Genomic DNA, 18,026 nt, shown 5'->3' on the forward strand with positions numbered 1-18,026 from the left:
ATGTGAGTAGAATAGTGGGGTCTCCATACGGAACTACAATATTCCAGGCTGCTTCGTACCAAGCAGTTGTATAAAATAATTTTTGTTCGGCCCATACTAAAATTTTTCGTATTTCGTAATACGAACCCAAGCATTTGGGAATATCTGTAATTTGATTATCAATTGCAAACAATTTATATATGAGTTTATAACTCGAATACACAGAATTAATAGTAGGCATTTAGCTACAAATATGCCATTCTGGGTTATCTGGGTTATTATTATAATAAAAATTAAGACATTGTAATTGTTGCAATTATTGTATCATGAAAATCAGATCTTTATAAAATTGAAAGTAACGTTTAAAAATGAGTTTGAACAACGAAAAAAAATATCAACAGGATTAAAAAAATTTCGAAGCCAAATGTACTGTTCAAAGATTCAAGTTCAAATTGTGTCCCAAAGTCCACAGAAATCCGGAAATGTCCCGAGATATTAGAATACATACAATGTACATACCAACATCCCATGAAGAATTTGATTGATTCCCTCAAATATTTAAGGTCAGAAGGTCAGAAGTAATTTCACGTAATAAAAGACCCCTACTGTTTTACGACTTGTAATAGAAATACATACTTATTTAGTTTGTAACTGGGAATAAGACCTTGAAGACTCTGAATGGTGAAAAGTTTTAAATGAATAGTTATTTTTCTCGTGAACATTGCGGGAGTAAACTGGACCTTTACGATAGAGATAGGTTTTATTTACTGTATGAATTCAGATAAAACAATATAGATACAGAACATAATATAATATATGAACCTAAAAATAGTTGTTTAATTAGAGAGGTCATATATAAAGTTATGTAAATAAATAAATAGTTTTCTTATTAAGTTAATCAAGTCTGGAGAATAAATTAATATATAAGTTTATATATTTGAGCTTATGTATTAAGATTAGGCCAAAGTTAATTAGTACTGAATAAAGTTGACTTCTTAAATTTATTTACTTGTCTTATAAAACTATGTATCCACTAACATAATATATTTGTAATAAATACTAATATGTACAATTTGATACAACTTATAATTAATTCACAAAATAGTTCAATGTTCTCGTCAAAAACATTTGTTACTTTAATTGTAAGGTCCCTTATAGTAAATACGAAGCTTGTCTCTTATAAACTGTAGTTTCATAAATTATATACATCATTTATCAAGCTCGTTTCCACTATTAACCCATTGACCACCGTAAGGCCCGATCGGGGCGCGACACAATAGATTTTCTATTGTGTCTGTGATTCCGAGGACTGATGGATTAAAACTTTCGATATTTTTCACTGTCATTTCACTGAACACATTTTCACTGTTTAGTTAATATAGTGTCATTGTCTTTCTTTTACAGTACAGTTACAGTAAGTCCATCTATCTTTTTCTTATTACTTGTATCTTTCACTCTCTATTCATAAAGCGGCTGTGCTGGCGTTGGCCCCTTTGACTGCGCCGTGCGGGGCCAGGTAATGCGATAAAGGAATTGACTCCCTTCCTTTCCTGTTTCTATTACCTGTTGACAAAAAGGTCACTGAGTATTAGGAATTACAACATTTTTCTACAAAAAAAGTGAGTTTTCACCACTTGAAAGTAACAAAATATAATAATATTACACTTTAGTCTCTTAATAATTAAAGTCATAGATAGTAGATGCTATTTTAGTGTTCAACGATGTCGGCACCCACGTCGAATTTAAGTAAAACAAAAATTAATTATTGAGACTAATTATAGCAAGAATTTGGCCTAAATTAGGTAAATTCTTAAGAAACGGTTGACCTATTTACAAAAGATATCCTTCAAATTCCCACGGGAAAATTAGGTGGGAACCTGTCTCTGGACTTGAGATACACAAATCCCGAATTGTAGATTCGACCCGTGTAATAGAATGTTATTTTTCACTTCAAAGGCAGGGGAAATAACAATGAACCTCATGATCGTAAGTCTTTATATAAATTCTCAGTGAATGCGACCTAATTTAGCAGGCTTATCTTAAATTCGAGTTCATTTTGTTGTTTTTTTCGGTATTAAAGTTGTTTTTAAAGGTTTTAAGTTTGATTATATCAATTACTTTCTTATCGATATGAAAAAGCTATTTCAAAACATGAATAACTATAAATACTTAAATAATTTACTCTATACCTATGTGCTGTTTACTGTTTATTCTATTCTAGCCTCAGCTCATTTGTGATTTAATTAGAAAATAAAACCAATATAACTAAACAACATGTTTTTAAACGAACAAAATTGGTTGATAAATGCTTATGTTTCTACTACAAGCATAAAAAATCATCAAATCATTCCCAAAATATTAAAAAAAATGTGTGTACTAGTGTACACACGTAAGAAGTGAAACTTCTTTATGACCTTATTTTTCAAAAATAATTTACTTTATGCAACTTTACAGAAATACATCAATCACGCGTGGTAGGGATAACAAGATGGCGCGTAACGGAAAAATGTCACGCGTAACGAAAGAATGTTACACTAATTTTTTTTCCAACCCCGATAAAGAAGTTTCACTTCAAAAACAACAAATACAATGCGTAACATGTTTTTCATGTTAGCATTGTGTTCACTGATACATGAAAATCCGATCAAACGAAGACCTATATTTGTACAGTTAATAATATTACAGGTTGAACTTTTTTGGGCATTAACTTCGATTTTTGGTATGTTATATATCAATACAAATACATAGCTTTTAAAAATAAAATATGGTACCTGTGTAAAAATCTATTTTGATCTTGATTATATTATAACAATAATTTGGAAAATCCAAAAGTGCACGCCTCATAATTTTTTTTAATAAATATTTATTAATTATTATTTTTGTTTATTTAATAACAATTAAACCACATCGAATCAGACCCTGAAAAATGAAAGGGTTCTATTCCTGAGCATACTCAAGCGTAAGAGAAAAAAAAAGACTCGATTATTAAAGTATTTCGGTCGCTATCGTGTTAACAAGAAAAAGGATCCGCACATACAGACACACGGACGTCCAAGACAGAACTTTTTTAAACTGTTTTTTAACTAGTTTAAATAACAAAAATGACATCAAAAATATCATGAACGTTAAAAATAGTGTTTTTTCTTAATATGTGTGTGTATGTATTATCTTACAAGTGCAATGTTTGATACATAAAGACATTTTAAGTTTGAAAAATCAGATGTTTTGCGCGAAGTGACAGTAGTACCCACCTCAACGCTTCGCTTATGAGGCGTGCATGTGCGTGCAATAGACTATTAATTGTTTATCCTTACATAAGAATAAGTCATTTCGTCTAATAATACTGAATTGAATATCTGCTACCTAATAAATTGTAACGAAGTCATCGAACATATTTGATGAGAGATATCTATAACAAAGAACTCTTATGAAAAGAGGGTTCTTACTCGAATAATACAAGCTTGACTATTATTTTAGGCGTTTCTTGTAATAAAGTAGTATTACAGATGTTACAATATGTATTTCTCTTGTTAGTTTGAGAATATACCATATTATTGTAGTCCATTGTTTTATATGAAAACGTGTCAATAGGAATTTGGTTCTTATATAGATCTTTTTGTTCTTTGTTTATTGGAATAAAATGAATTGAATTTTTATGTATTGACTAACTTGAAAACGTAAATAATATTAAAAACCAAAATAATTTACTCGTTTGTTGAAATATACATATTATTTTTTATTTATATGTGAGAGAATTATAACAGAGTAGTTGCTATGTGGCTATACCTTTCTATTACAATGTACTCTATGGTGTACAACATAATGTCGACATTGAATTGATATGAAATGGATGTGGTTACGGGCCATGCTACGGTTTATATTCCTTGAGTCAATAGCTCGATGATATAGTCTAGGTACTACTATCGATCGCGCAAGGTGTGCGCAATGAGTCATTATTTAATATTATTTCACACATCTACCTAATTATAATTAATTATGGAGAGTTATTTAAATTCTCCGACTTATAAATACTTAAATTAAATTTAGTTGAGTATATATTTATATAACGTTACATGTTAGCCTCGTCTCTACGCAGTTAGAGCCGAGGATAGCAGCTAACAAGTAATTTTTAACAGTAATACTAATCCAAGCAGAAGAAATCAAAAATCATAAAAGTGAATTCAGTCATTCTTTAGTAAGAAGTATGTAACTTAACGTAACTAATTCGATTTTCCTTAATATAAATAAGAAATAAATTATGTATCTGATGATATATTCATATCGAGGCATTCATTCGACTGAGCATCAGCCATTCATCCAAAAATATGGCCATTGTGATTATAGGAATGTTCGCTATTTCCGGCGGCTTTTCTTTCCTGGTTCGGAGAAAATATGTTCGGGGATGATATTTTTCTCAAATATGAATAATTTAAGAATAAAAATAGACATCTATCCAATATCCAATTTCCGTGAAAACCTTGAACAAAAACCTCATATTAATGCACATTATGAAATTCATATGAAGAAATAGATATTGAAAGCTGTCGTTTTTAGAATGTACAGTAAAGTTTGAAGAACAGAATACTCAAAACATTTAATTAAAAACAGATGTAGGTCGGTTACAATCTCTGGACCGGCAAATCTGCCCTTTGAATAAAGGAAGCAAAAGGGCTCGGTTTTTAGGACTACGGTTTCACATAATGTAAATTAGGACCTTGTGATGCGGGATTAAGGACCCGTAGATAAACAAAATAACAGTGAGAATACTAATTAATTTGAATCTACGTACTTAATAGAAGGTACACACATATTAAATTATTTAAAGGTTACTGTACTAATTTGTCTTTTATTTTGTAGTGTTCGAGATGTTTTGTTTAATAATAAAATCCTTTAAATATTGGATCTTTCCAATCGGGCAAAATCAGACAGTGCCAAAAAATTATCTATTTCAGCCATCCCAGTACAATTTAAATCACGAAGTTCTATTTATTTATTTTATTTATTATTATAAGATTCGAAGAAGAATATTCTTTCATATTATGAGATAAAGTACCTTTAGTACTTTGTCGATAACAAATGTATTTTCCCGTTTCAGTCATCGCTACATAATATAAAAATATTTCACAAAGTGTGGCTTTCACTTTTATCTGTTTCAGAAATTATTTTGACTTTCTCGTGGATTTGTGATTACACGTATGAAGTAATTATTTCTCTACGTTTTTGTTGGTGTAGTTAAGGGATATTCCCGTGGAAATAAGAAATTTCACCGCGATATAAAGTAGCCTCTAGTCTCCTTACTATCTCCAGACACAAAATTCATATCGTAAAATACTCCGGTACGATGTGAAAAATAGAGACCAACACACACTCTTTCTCCTTATTACATTACGATAAATGGTTAAACGGTTCTTGTATCTTTTTTAGACTGTATTCCGCGTATCGTGATGATGCATATAATCGTTGTTTTCGTATTAAAATGCATATTTGTCAAACGTATCATCGCAAAGCGTGCGGTCGAATGAGAGAGTCGTTAAAATGAACAGCTTGAATTTCGATCACCGGCTCGTATATTATGAAAGCCATACTATGTAGTTAGATTTACAAATGCACTGTTATTAAATTGAGCTTCGAGGAATATTCAGAGCGAAATAAAATAGAGAAATTTTTATATGATTTACAGTTAGTTTATATTAAAAAATACTGACATTGATAGATTTGTCTGAAATTGTATAAATACAATTAATATTTTGCTAAATAACTAATTCAAAACAATGACGATATTTTGGTGCAAACAATACACAAATATAACGTGGTTGCTATATTGAGAAATACAAATAGTTCTACTGAAAATCAATTTTAAATTTTTTTTTTTTTTAATAAATAATTAAGCTTATATAATCAAGATTTGAAATAAAATTCAATTATTTCTATTCGCTTGAACAAACATGAAAATAATGTTTTCATTATACTTGTTCTTGAAGAAGTTGAAATAACCTTTCTGCCTTATTACAAAACTTTGGATTTTTGCACTAAATATAGAATAAACGGTGACTCAAAAAGCTTTTAAGGTGATGAATTAATTTTTCTAACATTTACGGCCCTTTTCAAACCTTCGTAATTTTTATATTATTAAAGTTGTCGTGATGAAAATTCTTGACAAGAAAGTTCAATAGTAACACAATACGTCTACCGTTTTAGAAACATGATTCCATGATATTTTCTCGATAGAAAAAAAATACGAAGTTCTCATTGTTATTTTTTTTTAATCTATGGCATCTTCAAAATAACAAACGTAAAGTTACGACTTTTTGGATATTAACTATAAAATATACAACCTATACGTCTACCGATTTAGAATTTTGAAATATGCGATGGTTTTGAAATAAACAAGAAATACTTGAAATTAGCGCGCGACCAGCCAATATAGCGAGAGCCGCCCTGTACCTTCCTACCCCGATCGCTGCACGAGTCATTCCCGCTACGGCCGTCACACGGGGAACTTGTGTCGCTTGCGCAATCGTAAAAAAGGGTGACAACACGATAAGACAAAATGAGACAAATGGGGACAATAAAGAAAATAAGAAGAAGAAACATAAAGGTTGGAGGAAAAAGAATGCTTACAATTGGAACAAATTAATGAAGTAAGTTGGTTTTATTTTAAATTTGATGATAATTGTATTATAGACGATGTTTGATATGTACCCCTGTTTTAAGTACATAACGAATGTGTAAGATTTTTTCATTTATAGCATAAATAATCTTTTCAGAAATCCGGAATCCAGAAGGAAAATAAACCCACTGATTGTTCACAATGTGAACCCACTCCTTCGTAAGTACCTTTATTCAGTCAAAAATGTATTTTATCAACGCTCTACTGGTTTTATCCCATTATTCCATTTTTAGCAAAAAGCAACAAAGTGCAAAGAAATAAAAAATCATGGTGAACTTAGTGGAAGTATGGTGGATGTAATATGGAACAGGAGCTCATTGGAGTAGTATTATATTAAAAAAAAAATACGAAAAAATTTCAAGAATTACATTTCTTAGTAGGTGGTAGATAAGTATGTTGTATAAAGAATTTGATGTTGATATTTATTTCATTTATACTTACTACACCTGTGCGGGAAATTGCTTAGTAATAAAACAGATTTATATTCATATTTACATAGTAATGTGAGTTTTCATTTCGAAAAATTTTGTGTAAGTATATTAAATTGAGTTCCTGGGTGATCTGGAAACACAATTGGGCCCGGAAGATGGCGCTGCAGTCACTCCTCCTAATGACATGAACCGATTTGGATGAATATTTGTGTGCACATTTCATTGTTGTGGGATGATTGGTTGATTCACTTTCACATTAGCTAATATTATGTATTTTTGTTGTTAGAAAGTAAACTTAATTTAATGTTTATAATACATTATTATTGGTATAAATAAGCCAGTGTTCGTCTCACATTGCTGTACCTGCCTACCTACCCTACCAGGGCCTAACTTTGTTCTGGCTATTTTATTTTGATTATTTGTAATGAATAATTACAATTATAATAGAGTGCAAAAAATAAATATATGCGTCAATATATTTTGTGTTTTTTTTTAAACAATTTTTTTATTTAAAAAAATATAATTCCGACCGCGGGTTTGCCCGCGTGGAATTAGATTATATCGTGAATCCTGTCTTATCCCACAGAAGTGTTCAGTTCGGATAAAAAGTATCCTATGTGTAAATCCAGGCAATTAGCTATATTTTATCAAAATTGGTAATGTAGTCTTGACGTGATTAAGTAACAACTAACAAAAAAATATACAAATTAACATCCAAAGTTTCGCATCAGTTTTACTGTATTAGTGATATCTTCCACTCTTGACTTTGACTGAGAAGAATTAGGGTTTATAACTTCTTTCAGAAATATTACCTTTCATTTCTGGGCATGATGTAATATCTACGTCAGCATCAAATTCTATCTAAATCCATTCAGTAGTCCGCGTTATTGAGTACCATTTCATTTTTTCAGAGTAACAATATTTTTTTGTTATTTTAAAGATTATTTATAACCTGTATTATTTTGTAATAAAGTAAACATTACGAAATAATAATAATTATTAATAATGTCTAAGTAGTGGTTAAAAATAAGATTATTTGTTTATAAGCAAGAAAATAAAACCAATAATAAATCAACAATTAAATATATGTATAACAATATTATAACTGTATGACGACTCCATACATGTTTGTCCCGAGTCGGCCAGCGGCAGCGCGGCGAGTTTGCAAGAATGACATCGCGCACAGCCGCGTTCGCGATAGCGAACTATTAGACTCCGCCCGCCAAGCAGTGGATTTTTTTTTGTGTATCGTCTTAATATAAACGATTAGACAAAGCCTTGACAGTCGAGTAAATATCCTAAAAAAAATTTGGAAAATCCAAAAGTGCACGCCTCATAATTTTTTTTAATAATTATTTATTAATTATTATTTTTGTTTATTTAATAACAATTAAACCACATCGAATCAGACCCTGAAAAATGAAAGGCTTCTATTCCTGAGCATACTCCAGCGTAAGAGAAAAAAAAAGACTCGATTAGTAAAGTATTTCGGTCGCTATCGTGTTAACAAGAAAATCCTCCGCACATACAGACACACGGACGTCCAAGACAGAACTTTTTTAAACTGTTTTTTAACTAGTTTAAATAACAAAAATGACATCAAAAATATCATGAATATTAAAAATAGTGTTTTTTCTTAATATGTGTGTGTATGTATTATCTTACAAGTGCAATGTATGATACATAAAGACATTTTAAGTTTGAAAAATCAGATGTTTTGCACGAAGTGACAGTAGTACCCACCTCAACGCTTCGCTTATGAGACGTGCAATAGATGAATTTATTTATCAAGTTTCAGGTGGCACTGCCTTATTATTTATGTCTTGAACTTTATTTTAGTATTATTAATTCAGCTATTAATACAAAATACGGACAAGGCGAAACTACTGAGCGTAGAATGTTGAAATTTGCTCTAACGTTTTATTACGTAGAGGATTTTTGGATATTCCATTTCTAAGGGGATCAAAGAGGGGTTGCAAGTCCGTCAACTGTAAAAAATTCAGTAATTAAAATTTTAAAATGCATTCGTATACACATAGGTAAATAGGGGTTACAAGTTTGTTATAAACTTCGTCATTTTTAATTTTGGAAACATGGAAGATAAATGTGAAATTTGGTATGAGAGGAGAGAGGTAAGAGAGGATTTTCTTAAATTACACGGTGAACATAGAGAAAGACTCTTATTTTCATTTAATTGAGTGTAATAAATAAATAAATATTACCTGTGTAACGGGCCGCGCGACAACGACAGCTGGCAGGGCGGGGTGCGCGCTTCCCACCGTGGTGTTTTGTGAGCCGCTGCTAAACACAATCCTCACCTTCTAGCCCATCCAACTCTGGAACAATATTGTTTATTTAAACACTGAAATAACTACCAGAATTGTCGAAAAATGGTCGTATTGATACAAGCTTGTCGGACTTCAAAGTATTCTAAAATATGCAAACCAAATTTAAAAAAAAAACCTATGTACTAGATTACCACAACTGTGCAAAAAAAGTTTGTATAGATGAGCTTTTCTTGAAAAGTGTGCTAAAATATGCAACCTGTGTAGCTATGTGCGTCGAATTTAACCTAAATCCGGACATTTTTCAATTAAATACCTATCACATTTATAACATAGAAAAATAAACAATGTCGCGGCCACTGTCTATCTGTATCTCTCTGTGTATCTTTAAAACTACGCAACAGTTTTTGATGTAGTTTTAGTATTTCGCAGACTGAGATGCGGGCGGAAAAATTATTAACCCTTAAAATATGACGTTAAAATAACTCCGTTCAAATGTAAATACGTAACCTTTTAATAACAAATCAGTGTCTTTGAATGTTAAAAAGTCACAAACATGCAAATTAAAAATATTTTCGCCAAACCAACTTCAAATTTTCCAAGGAAATGTAATAGGTTTCCTTTGAAGGCAAATATTTTAATCGGATTTAAAACTGCATCTATTAATTTCTTGAAGAACATTTTAAATATTTTGCAGCAAGCGTACTTAGTAAGGGTTATACTAAGAACTGATTTATTCTCAGTTTTTTTAGAAAACTGATGAATAAATGAAATTATTGACTTCTGAGAAACTTTATTTGTGTTATTTGTGTGTACATGTTATTGCTAGAGCAAAAAAAATATTCAATAATCATAATATTCTTCAAATATCTAGCCAACCCGCACTTAGCCAGCTACGGCCTGTACCCTCATAGGAGGCTCGTGTCCCAACAGTGGGAACGTATCTAAGCAGATGATGATGATGATGAAAAACACCTTGAAATGAAATGAATTAAAATTCCTCTAAAGTAATAAACTACAATATAATATTATTATGAAGTCTAACTCTTTAGATTATAAAGATGCTCTGAGATAATGTTAATTAAGTATGTAAATGTCTTCCTTTCTAGAAATGCGCTGAAATTTGCATTGTCACTGAATTATAAATTGCACAACTTTATTAAAAATTGTTCACCTTCTTGAAATATTTTGATGCATTTTCCAAACGAAAAAAAGAGATTCTCATTTCCACTGCAATTTTTGTTGCGTTTGTTACCTTAGAACTTTCGACTTGGTGAACCGATTTGAATGATTATTTTTTGACGTGACAACGTCTTATAATTCGATAGAGCCGGCTTCACGCACGAAAAACATGACTCATGCGGCGTTACCTCACCCTGAGGCGTTCCATGTAAGGCTTGAAGTGCAAGCGAGAGCGCGGAACGAGCGATAAAGAAGCACAATCGGACGTTGTCACGTTCAACTATCGTCAGTAAACCGACTTTACAGACAACCGATTTTTTTTTTATTTGAAAGCTTGTACCTTCCAGTTGGTTCCATTTAAAAGTTTCATTTCCAGTATTTGAAATCGGTTAATTTTATTGTTAAAAAATATTATGCAATTAAATAAAATGCTCATAATATTTCTGCTTTTCATAATTCCTGTATCATGTAAGCTAGTATGAAGAGCTATTTCCTAATGCTAGGCGTCCATTAGAGACGGATCGGGGCGGGTCGCATCGCAACGGGCCGTCTCTAATGGACGCGCTGTTTGCTCCTGCGTCCACCTGTACGGGGCGCGGCGGACCGCCTAGGCGGATTTTATCTAACAGACGCTCGCCGCTCACATCCGCCTGCCTGCGTCCACTAGACGGGTCAGGGCGGGCCGGGCCGCAGCGCACCGCCGGCAGAAATCCGCCTGCGAAGCGATATCCGCCAATACGTTGCGGCCCGCCCCGACCCGATCCGTCGCTAATGGACGATGTTTCATACAAAACATAGGCCGGCGTATTTTTGCGTTGCGATGCGGCCCGGCCCGATCCGCCTAGTGGACGCCTAGCATAATACAGCAATAAATTATATCAAGTATAGATGGAATTGTAATTTGTAATCCCATTTGGGTTGCAATTATTACCGGTGCTCTCAATCCTCGTACACAATGTAATGCAATTCGAGGCTACTGTATATCACTACATAGTATAAAACAAAGTCGCTTTCTCTGCCCCTATGTCACGTTGTATGCTTAAATCTTTAAAACTACGCAACGGATTTTGATGCAGTTTTTTTTAATAGATAGAGTGTTTCAAGAGGAAGGTTTTATTTATTTATTTTATACTTTATTGCACACATATAAGAAAGTACAAATACAGAAAGAACATAAAATAGAGAAAGATATGTTCAAACGGCGGCCTTATCGCTAGGTAGCGATCTCTTCCAAGTTCCAGGCTACCGTATGTACCTACTAGATTTCCGCCCGCGGCTTCGCCCGCGTTTGCAAAGGAAAACCCGCATAGTTCCCGTTCCCGTGGGATTTCCGGGATAAAAACTACCCTATGTGTTAATCCAAGTTACCCTCTATATGTGTGCTAAATTTCATTGTAATCGGTTCAGTAGTTTTTACGTGAAAGAGTAACAAACATCCATACATCCATACATCCTTACAAACTTTCGCCTTTATAATATACTAGATTTCCGCCCGCGGCTTCGCCCGCGTTTTCAAAGGAAAACCCGCATAGTTCCCGTTCCCGTGGGATTTCCGGGATAAAACCTATCCTATGTGTTAATCCAAGTTACCCTCTATATGTGTGCTAAATTTAATTGTAATCGGTTCAGTAGTTTTTACGTGAAAGAGTAACAAACATCCATACATCCATACATCCATACATCCATATATCCATACATCCTTACAAACTTTCGCCTTTATAATAGTATTAAGATATTAGATATGCGTAAGGAGAGAATTTGATTGAGGTGAGTGATCAAAAAATAAGGCTTTAAAATATAATAAGGTTTTAGTATATAATTGATTAGTTTTTAAACAAAGCGGGAAAAGCCGCGGGTTTTAAGCTAGTATATAAACCAAATAACGTAAGCGAACTTAGTTGATGTTTGATAGTTTTGTTTATAAATCGAAAAAACTTTCATAGGTGAATAATTATAAACTCAAACTCAAACTCAAACTCAAACATTTATTTATTCAATTAGACTACTTTTAGTAGCACTTTCGAATCGTCATTACATAAGTATTTTTAACATTTACCACCGATTCGGAAAGCAGTATCTATGGAGAAGAACCGGCAAGAAACTCCATAGTTGCTCTTTTAAAATCATATTGTCAATATTACATAATCTGTAACTTAAATCTAACTACATAATATATCATAATATGCCAAAGAACTGTCCTGTGGTTCTTACGCGACAACCCTCCATGGATTTTCATCTTCCATATATTCCTTAATGCTATAATAGGCTCTCTGAACTAATATATTTTTTACATAAGTTTTAAATTTAGCACTACCAAACTCTTTAATATTATGAGGAATTCTATTGTAAAAGCGTATACCTTGACCCATAAATGAATTTTTAACTTTAGCTAATCGGAAAAATGGCATTTCAATTCTATTTCTGTTCCTTGTGCCATAACAGTGTCTATCTCCTACTCTTGTGTGTACGTCGGCATTTTTGTGTACATGCAAAATATTATTAAATATATACTGTGATGGTACAGTAAGGATACCAGTATTCTTAAAGAGATCTCTTAGTGAGTCCCGAGCACGTAAATTATATATAGAGCGAATGGCTCTTTTCTGTAAGATAAATATAGTTTCTATATCTGCTGCCCTGCCCCATAGTAGAATTCCATAGGACATAATACTATGAAAGTAGCTGAAATAAACCAATCTAGCTGTATCTTCATCGGTGAGATGCCTTACCTTTCGGACTGCATATGCTGCTGAACTGAGCTTACCTGCAGCGGTGTTGACATGGGCTCCCCACTGTAGTTTCTCGTCCAATGTTAACCCAAGAAATACAGTCGATTCTGTAGGGTGTAATACCTCCCCGTTCAAGGTAATATTTCTGCTCAACTTTTTAACGTTAGGTAGTAAAAATTCAACACAAGTTGTTTTTTTAGCATTTAATAATAAATTATTAGCAGTAAACCAGTCGGATATGTGTAAAAGAGTACTGTTCACTTCGTCAACATTTGGGTCATGCCTATCCACATTGAATATTAATGAGGTATCATCTGCAAACAGAACTATTTCACACCTATCCTGTAAATAATAAGGTAGATCATTGATATATACCAAGAACAAGAAGGGTCCTAAAATAGATCCTTGTGGAACACCAATGTTAATTGACGCACCGCTAGAACGTTCTCCATTAACAACTACAGTTTGTATCCTATCATGCAGGTATGAGGCTATGAGGTTCTGAGCTTGTCCTTTAATCCCATAGTGATTAAGTTTACGCAATAATGTACAATGTTCAACGCAGTCAAATGCCTTGGAGAGGTCACAAAATATCCCCAAAGCATTTTTTGAGTTTTCCCATGCCTTATATATATGTGTTAGTAGTGCAACTCCAGCATCTGTGGTTGAGCGCCCCTTTGTGAAACCAAACTGTTTGGTGTGCAGCAAATTATTAGAAGCAAAGTGACTAGTCAATTGGTTTAATATTAACTTTTCGAATACCTTACTTAATGTTGGTAAAATCGAGATAGGTCTATAGTTGTTACAGTCTTCTTGATCGCCTTTCTTAAATAGAGGTATAACTTTACTAAGCTTTAGTAAATTAGGAAATGTACCATAGTCACAACACTTATTAAATATGAAAGCTAAATTGTTTGCAATATTTTCTATTATATTATTAACTAAATTTACGGACATTCCCCAAAGATCACAAGTGTTTTTTAAATTAAGTGTCTTAAATGCTGTAACAATATCATTAGCAGTTACGTGACGCAATTGAAATAATGTACTGCACCCCGCAACATGGTCCCTCAAAAAGGTCTCTGCAAGTACTGAAGACGAGTTTAAATTATTAGTAATGCTAGCAGGAACACTACTAAAGAAATCTTCAAAAGCAAGCGCAACATCAGCATTTTTGTCAATAACCATGCCATTATGTACAAGTTTTATGGTATTACTTGATTTGCTTTTACCCATTTCACCATTAATAAAAGACCAAACTGTTTTAACTTTATTATCCGAGTCGCGTATTTTATCTCTGATATACAAACGCTTCGCAGTAAAACAAACAATTTTAAAAGTTTTTGAGTAATTTCTAACATATCTAAGAAAAGATGGGTCTTTATTATATTGCTTCATACCATATAACTCATAAAGAACGATCCTACACCTATGTATGCTAGGTGTCGCCCATTTACTAAATGGTAAATCCTTGGTAATATTTAAAGATTTAACTTTAAATATTTTTTCAAATTCATTATGAACTAAATTAAAAAGATTTTTAAACATTTCACAAGGATTATTATGACAGGATTGATCATTCAGTACGGGCAGATTTTTATTAATATTATCTCTAAATTTATTAATGCCTTTTTTAGTTATAGGCCTAACATTAATTCTTTTAAATTCAGGTAAGCAATCCCATTCAAAAACTACTTTCTGGCCACAGTGATCCGAAGTGAGTGTATTGAGAATATTTTTCTCTAAACAGATGCAGTCGCAGTATATATTATCAATACAGGTTGCAGAAGTAGGTGTAATTCGTGTGGGTTCATTAAAAAGTTTATACAGATTAAATGACTGAAACAAATTAACAATTCGTGTTGCCGTTTGTGTTTGTAAAAGTATATCAATATTAAAATCACCACATACTATAACTTTTTTTTTACTCCTACTTAAACGCTTTAATATTTCTTCCATGACTGTCTCAAACATATTATAGTCACTGGAAGGGGGTCTATAAACGCAAACAATAATGTAACGCTCCAGTTCAACACAGGACAGTTCAATGGTCCGTTCTACAGAAAGACTAACAATGTCAGTTCGTTCTTTGCATTTTACACTATTATGTACAAAAATAAGAGAACCTCCATGAATAGCATATGTCCTGAAGTATATACTTTTTAATTTATAATTATCAATATTTATTAACAACTGACATTGTTTAAGCCAATGTTCTGTTACACAAAAAACCTTAATACTATTATGATTTAAAAACAATTCTATTTCTAATAATTTGCTAGCCAAGCCTTGAATGTTTTGATGTACAATAGAAAAGGTCTGCTTAGCTGTTGTCTTATATACTAGTTTAAATCTAGCTTAGGGCTAGATTTTCTGTCAACACTAGGTTGGTGTATATAATTACTACTACATAAAATTATAGTAGATCCAGGGTCTGATACCGAACATGTACCAGACTGGTTAATATTATATGCTATTAACATAGCAAGTTCTCGCTTATATCTAGATGGCAGATACACTGTATTCTTTGTCAAAGTAAAAGATTTAATACACAAATTAATGTCAAAGTAAATAAATGCATCACGATGATGATTTGTTACATTATACAATTTTAAATTCATATTATGAATTAATCTATTTTGTTCTTGTGTCAAACCAGGTAGGTATGGCAATGTACACAACATAAATTTACATTTAGTCTTACTACTAATTTCCAACATTTTTTGAAATCCTACATCAATTTGTTCTCCATGTCCTTAGCTACTGCCTTGCGGGTCAGCATGTTGTATTTTTTAGTTGCTGAAACAGATGAAAGAAAATGTATGAGATAATTATATTTGAATACTATTATGATAGTACTAAATGTTGATAAGTGTTTAACGGTATGATGTAGTAAAGAGTAAAGAATAATATTGTCTGGGGCGATAAGTTTTTGTCTTCTAAATTGCTTCCAACTTGTCAAGCAAAGTGAGACGGTAACTTTTGTGCCAATGTATTTATTGTGACGTAGCTCATTAAATATGAGCGGTGTTGGTATAACAAATGAATGTAGGTGTTGTTTATAATTAAATATGAAATTATAAAACTAGTACTCCCCTGGTTTATGGAAGAAGTTTGAATTTGGATAACCGTTGACACGTTGACCTCCGCGTTATACAAAACGTTGCGTAGATCCCATAGAAGGTGTGTTTCACAATAATTTTCACTAGTACATCAATGTAATGGTTAATAATTACTAATATTTTCTATTTAAGTACTATACAATTCGTTTTAAATAATTTTATAATTTAAAATCTAACAGCTGATGTTAACTTTGCTGTTGACACCTGTCAAGTCCAAGTATAGGTAGGTATAAGTACTTGAATACTTTAATTTTTTAAACTGATAAGGATTGCAAACAAAAAACTTAATTTAAACAGACGAACTCGCTAGTGCCCGCGGATTATTTAATGAAAGCAAAATTATAATAAAAAAAGATGAAAAATATTTGAGAGACCCAATTTATCTTAAACTAGTGATCCGCCCCGGCTTCGCCCGTGGTACATATTTCGCAATAAAAGGTAGCCTATGTCCTTTCTCAGGTATCAAATTTCATGCAAATTATTGGTTCAGTAGTTACCTAAGGCGTGATTGAGTAACAGAAAGACAGACAGAGTTACTTTCGCATTTATAATATTAGTATGGATAATGTTCCGTACATACGAAATTTATATTCCGTAAACGCAACGAACAGAATTACGTTCCAAGGATACATGCATGTTGCTATTCCAAAGACATTCCCAAATTTCAGTACGAAAACAAGTTTCCTAAATGCTGTTGACTTAAGGAAATTGGTGAAGATTTATGTCCCTATTTTCTTTAGATATAGTATGATAGTATTCGAATAGAACTGGAAATTTTAACGGTCTAAACTGTAAAGGCTATTTGTAACTCTTTAAAAGCAACTATTCGATATTGACTGTCTGGATATGGAAGGTAAATAATATAGGGAAATAGAATTTAAAGATATGCTTTCTTCAATACTTTAATTATTCTTCTTTTGAAATTCTTTAAATTAAAAACTACAAACCCACTTTCAATAATTCTTTAACCCAGTTAAGAATTCTATAACATTTTTTATCCAGGATTAACATAGGCGTAACCGGGGGCCATAAGGCTAGTTCAGAAAAAAAATTCAGTACACAAAGATTTTAAGATGTTTTTATTCTTTAAAACATGTAATATGAGTGCAATGCAGCGAAAGCAAAGCAAATTGGATGCCTTTTTAGTTTTTATTCGAGTTCAGTCTGTTATGAAAATACTAAAGATATTTTCACAAGCTCATAGGATTAATATAACGGCTACGAAACATCTAAAGAATGGATTTAAAAATGACTAGTAAAATCTACGGTCATACGCGCCTTTTTTCACGTTCTTTTTTAGATTTATAAAATACAAGCTTTATGCATAGAACATATATAATAATTAACAATAACAAAATGTGAGCTTTGTTAGTTTAATTAGCCGGGTCCACACAGAGCAAGCAGCCTTGCGAAGCAAGTGCTGCGCGAAGCAGCTAGTTCAACAATGGCCCTTGATCTTGCCATTTGAGAGAGCTACTTTGCGCAGCAATTGCTTCGCGAGGCTGCTCGCTTTGTGGGGACCTGACTTATAATAATTTTTATTAATTATAATTAGCGATAGAAACTAACAGAAGCTTTTGTATCATTAAATATACCCCACTAATATTATAATCTAGCTGCTCCTCGCG

General features: G+C 32.4%; 1 protein-coding gene and 1 long non-coding RNA gene across 2 annotated transcripts in view; one reads left to right on the plus strand and one right to left on the minus strand.

The window, feature by feature from the left end:
- Positions 1-1,301: 1,301 nt before the first annotated feature.
- The window catches only part of LOC149482501 (cholecystokinin receptor-like), a 100,550-nt gene continuing 83,825 nt past the window's right edge, over positions 1,302-18,026 (minus strand). Inside the window, exons 10-11 of the mRNA XM_089704363.1 lie at positions 9,303-9,416; positions 1,302-1,542 (exon numbers count right to left, since the gene is read on the minus strand). Coding sequence (XP_089560489.1) covers positions 9,382-9,416 — 35 coding nt within the window. The 3' untranslated portion in view covers positions 1,302-1,542; positions 9,303-9,381. The remainder of the gene's footprint in view (positions 1,543-9,302; positions 9,417-18,026) is intronic.
- On the plus strand, positions 6,081-8,078 carry LOC149482502 (uncharacterized). The gene is made up of 3 exons (XR_016316703.1): positions 6,081-6,620; positions 6,747-6,808; positions 6,883-8,078. It is a non-coding gene; the product is annotated as an uncharacterized LOC149482502 (long non-coding RNA).

Source organism: Colias philodice, chromosome 15 (genome assembly GCF_061535455.1).
Source record: "Colias philodice isolate Cphi_HAF_F1 chromosome 15, ilColPhil1 Martin Lab GWU primary, whole genome shotgun sequence".
Taxonomy (NCBI): domain Eukaryota; kingdom Metazoa; phylum Arthropoda; class Insecta; order Lepidoptera; family Pieridae; genus Colias; species Colias philodice.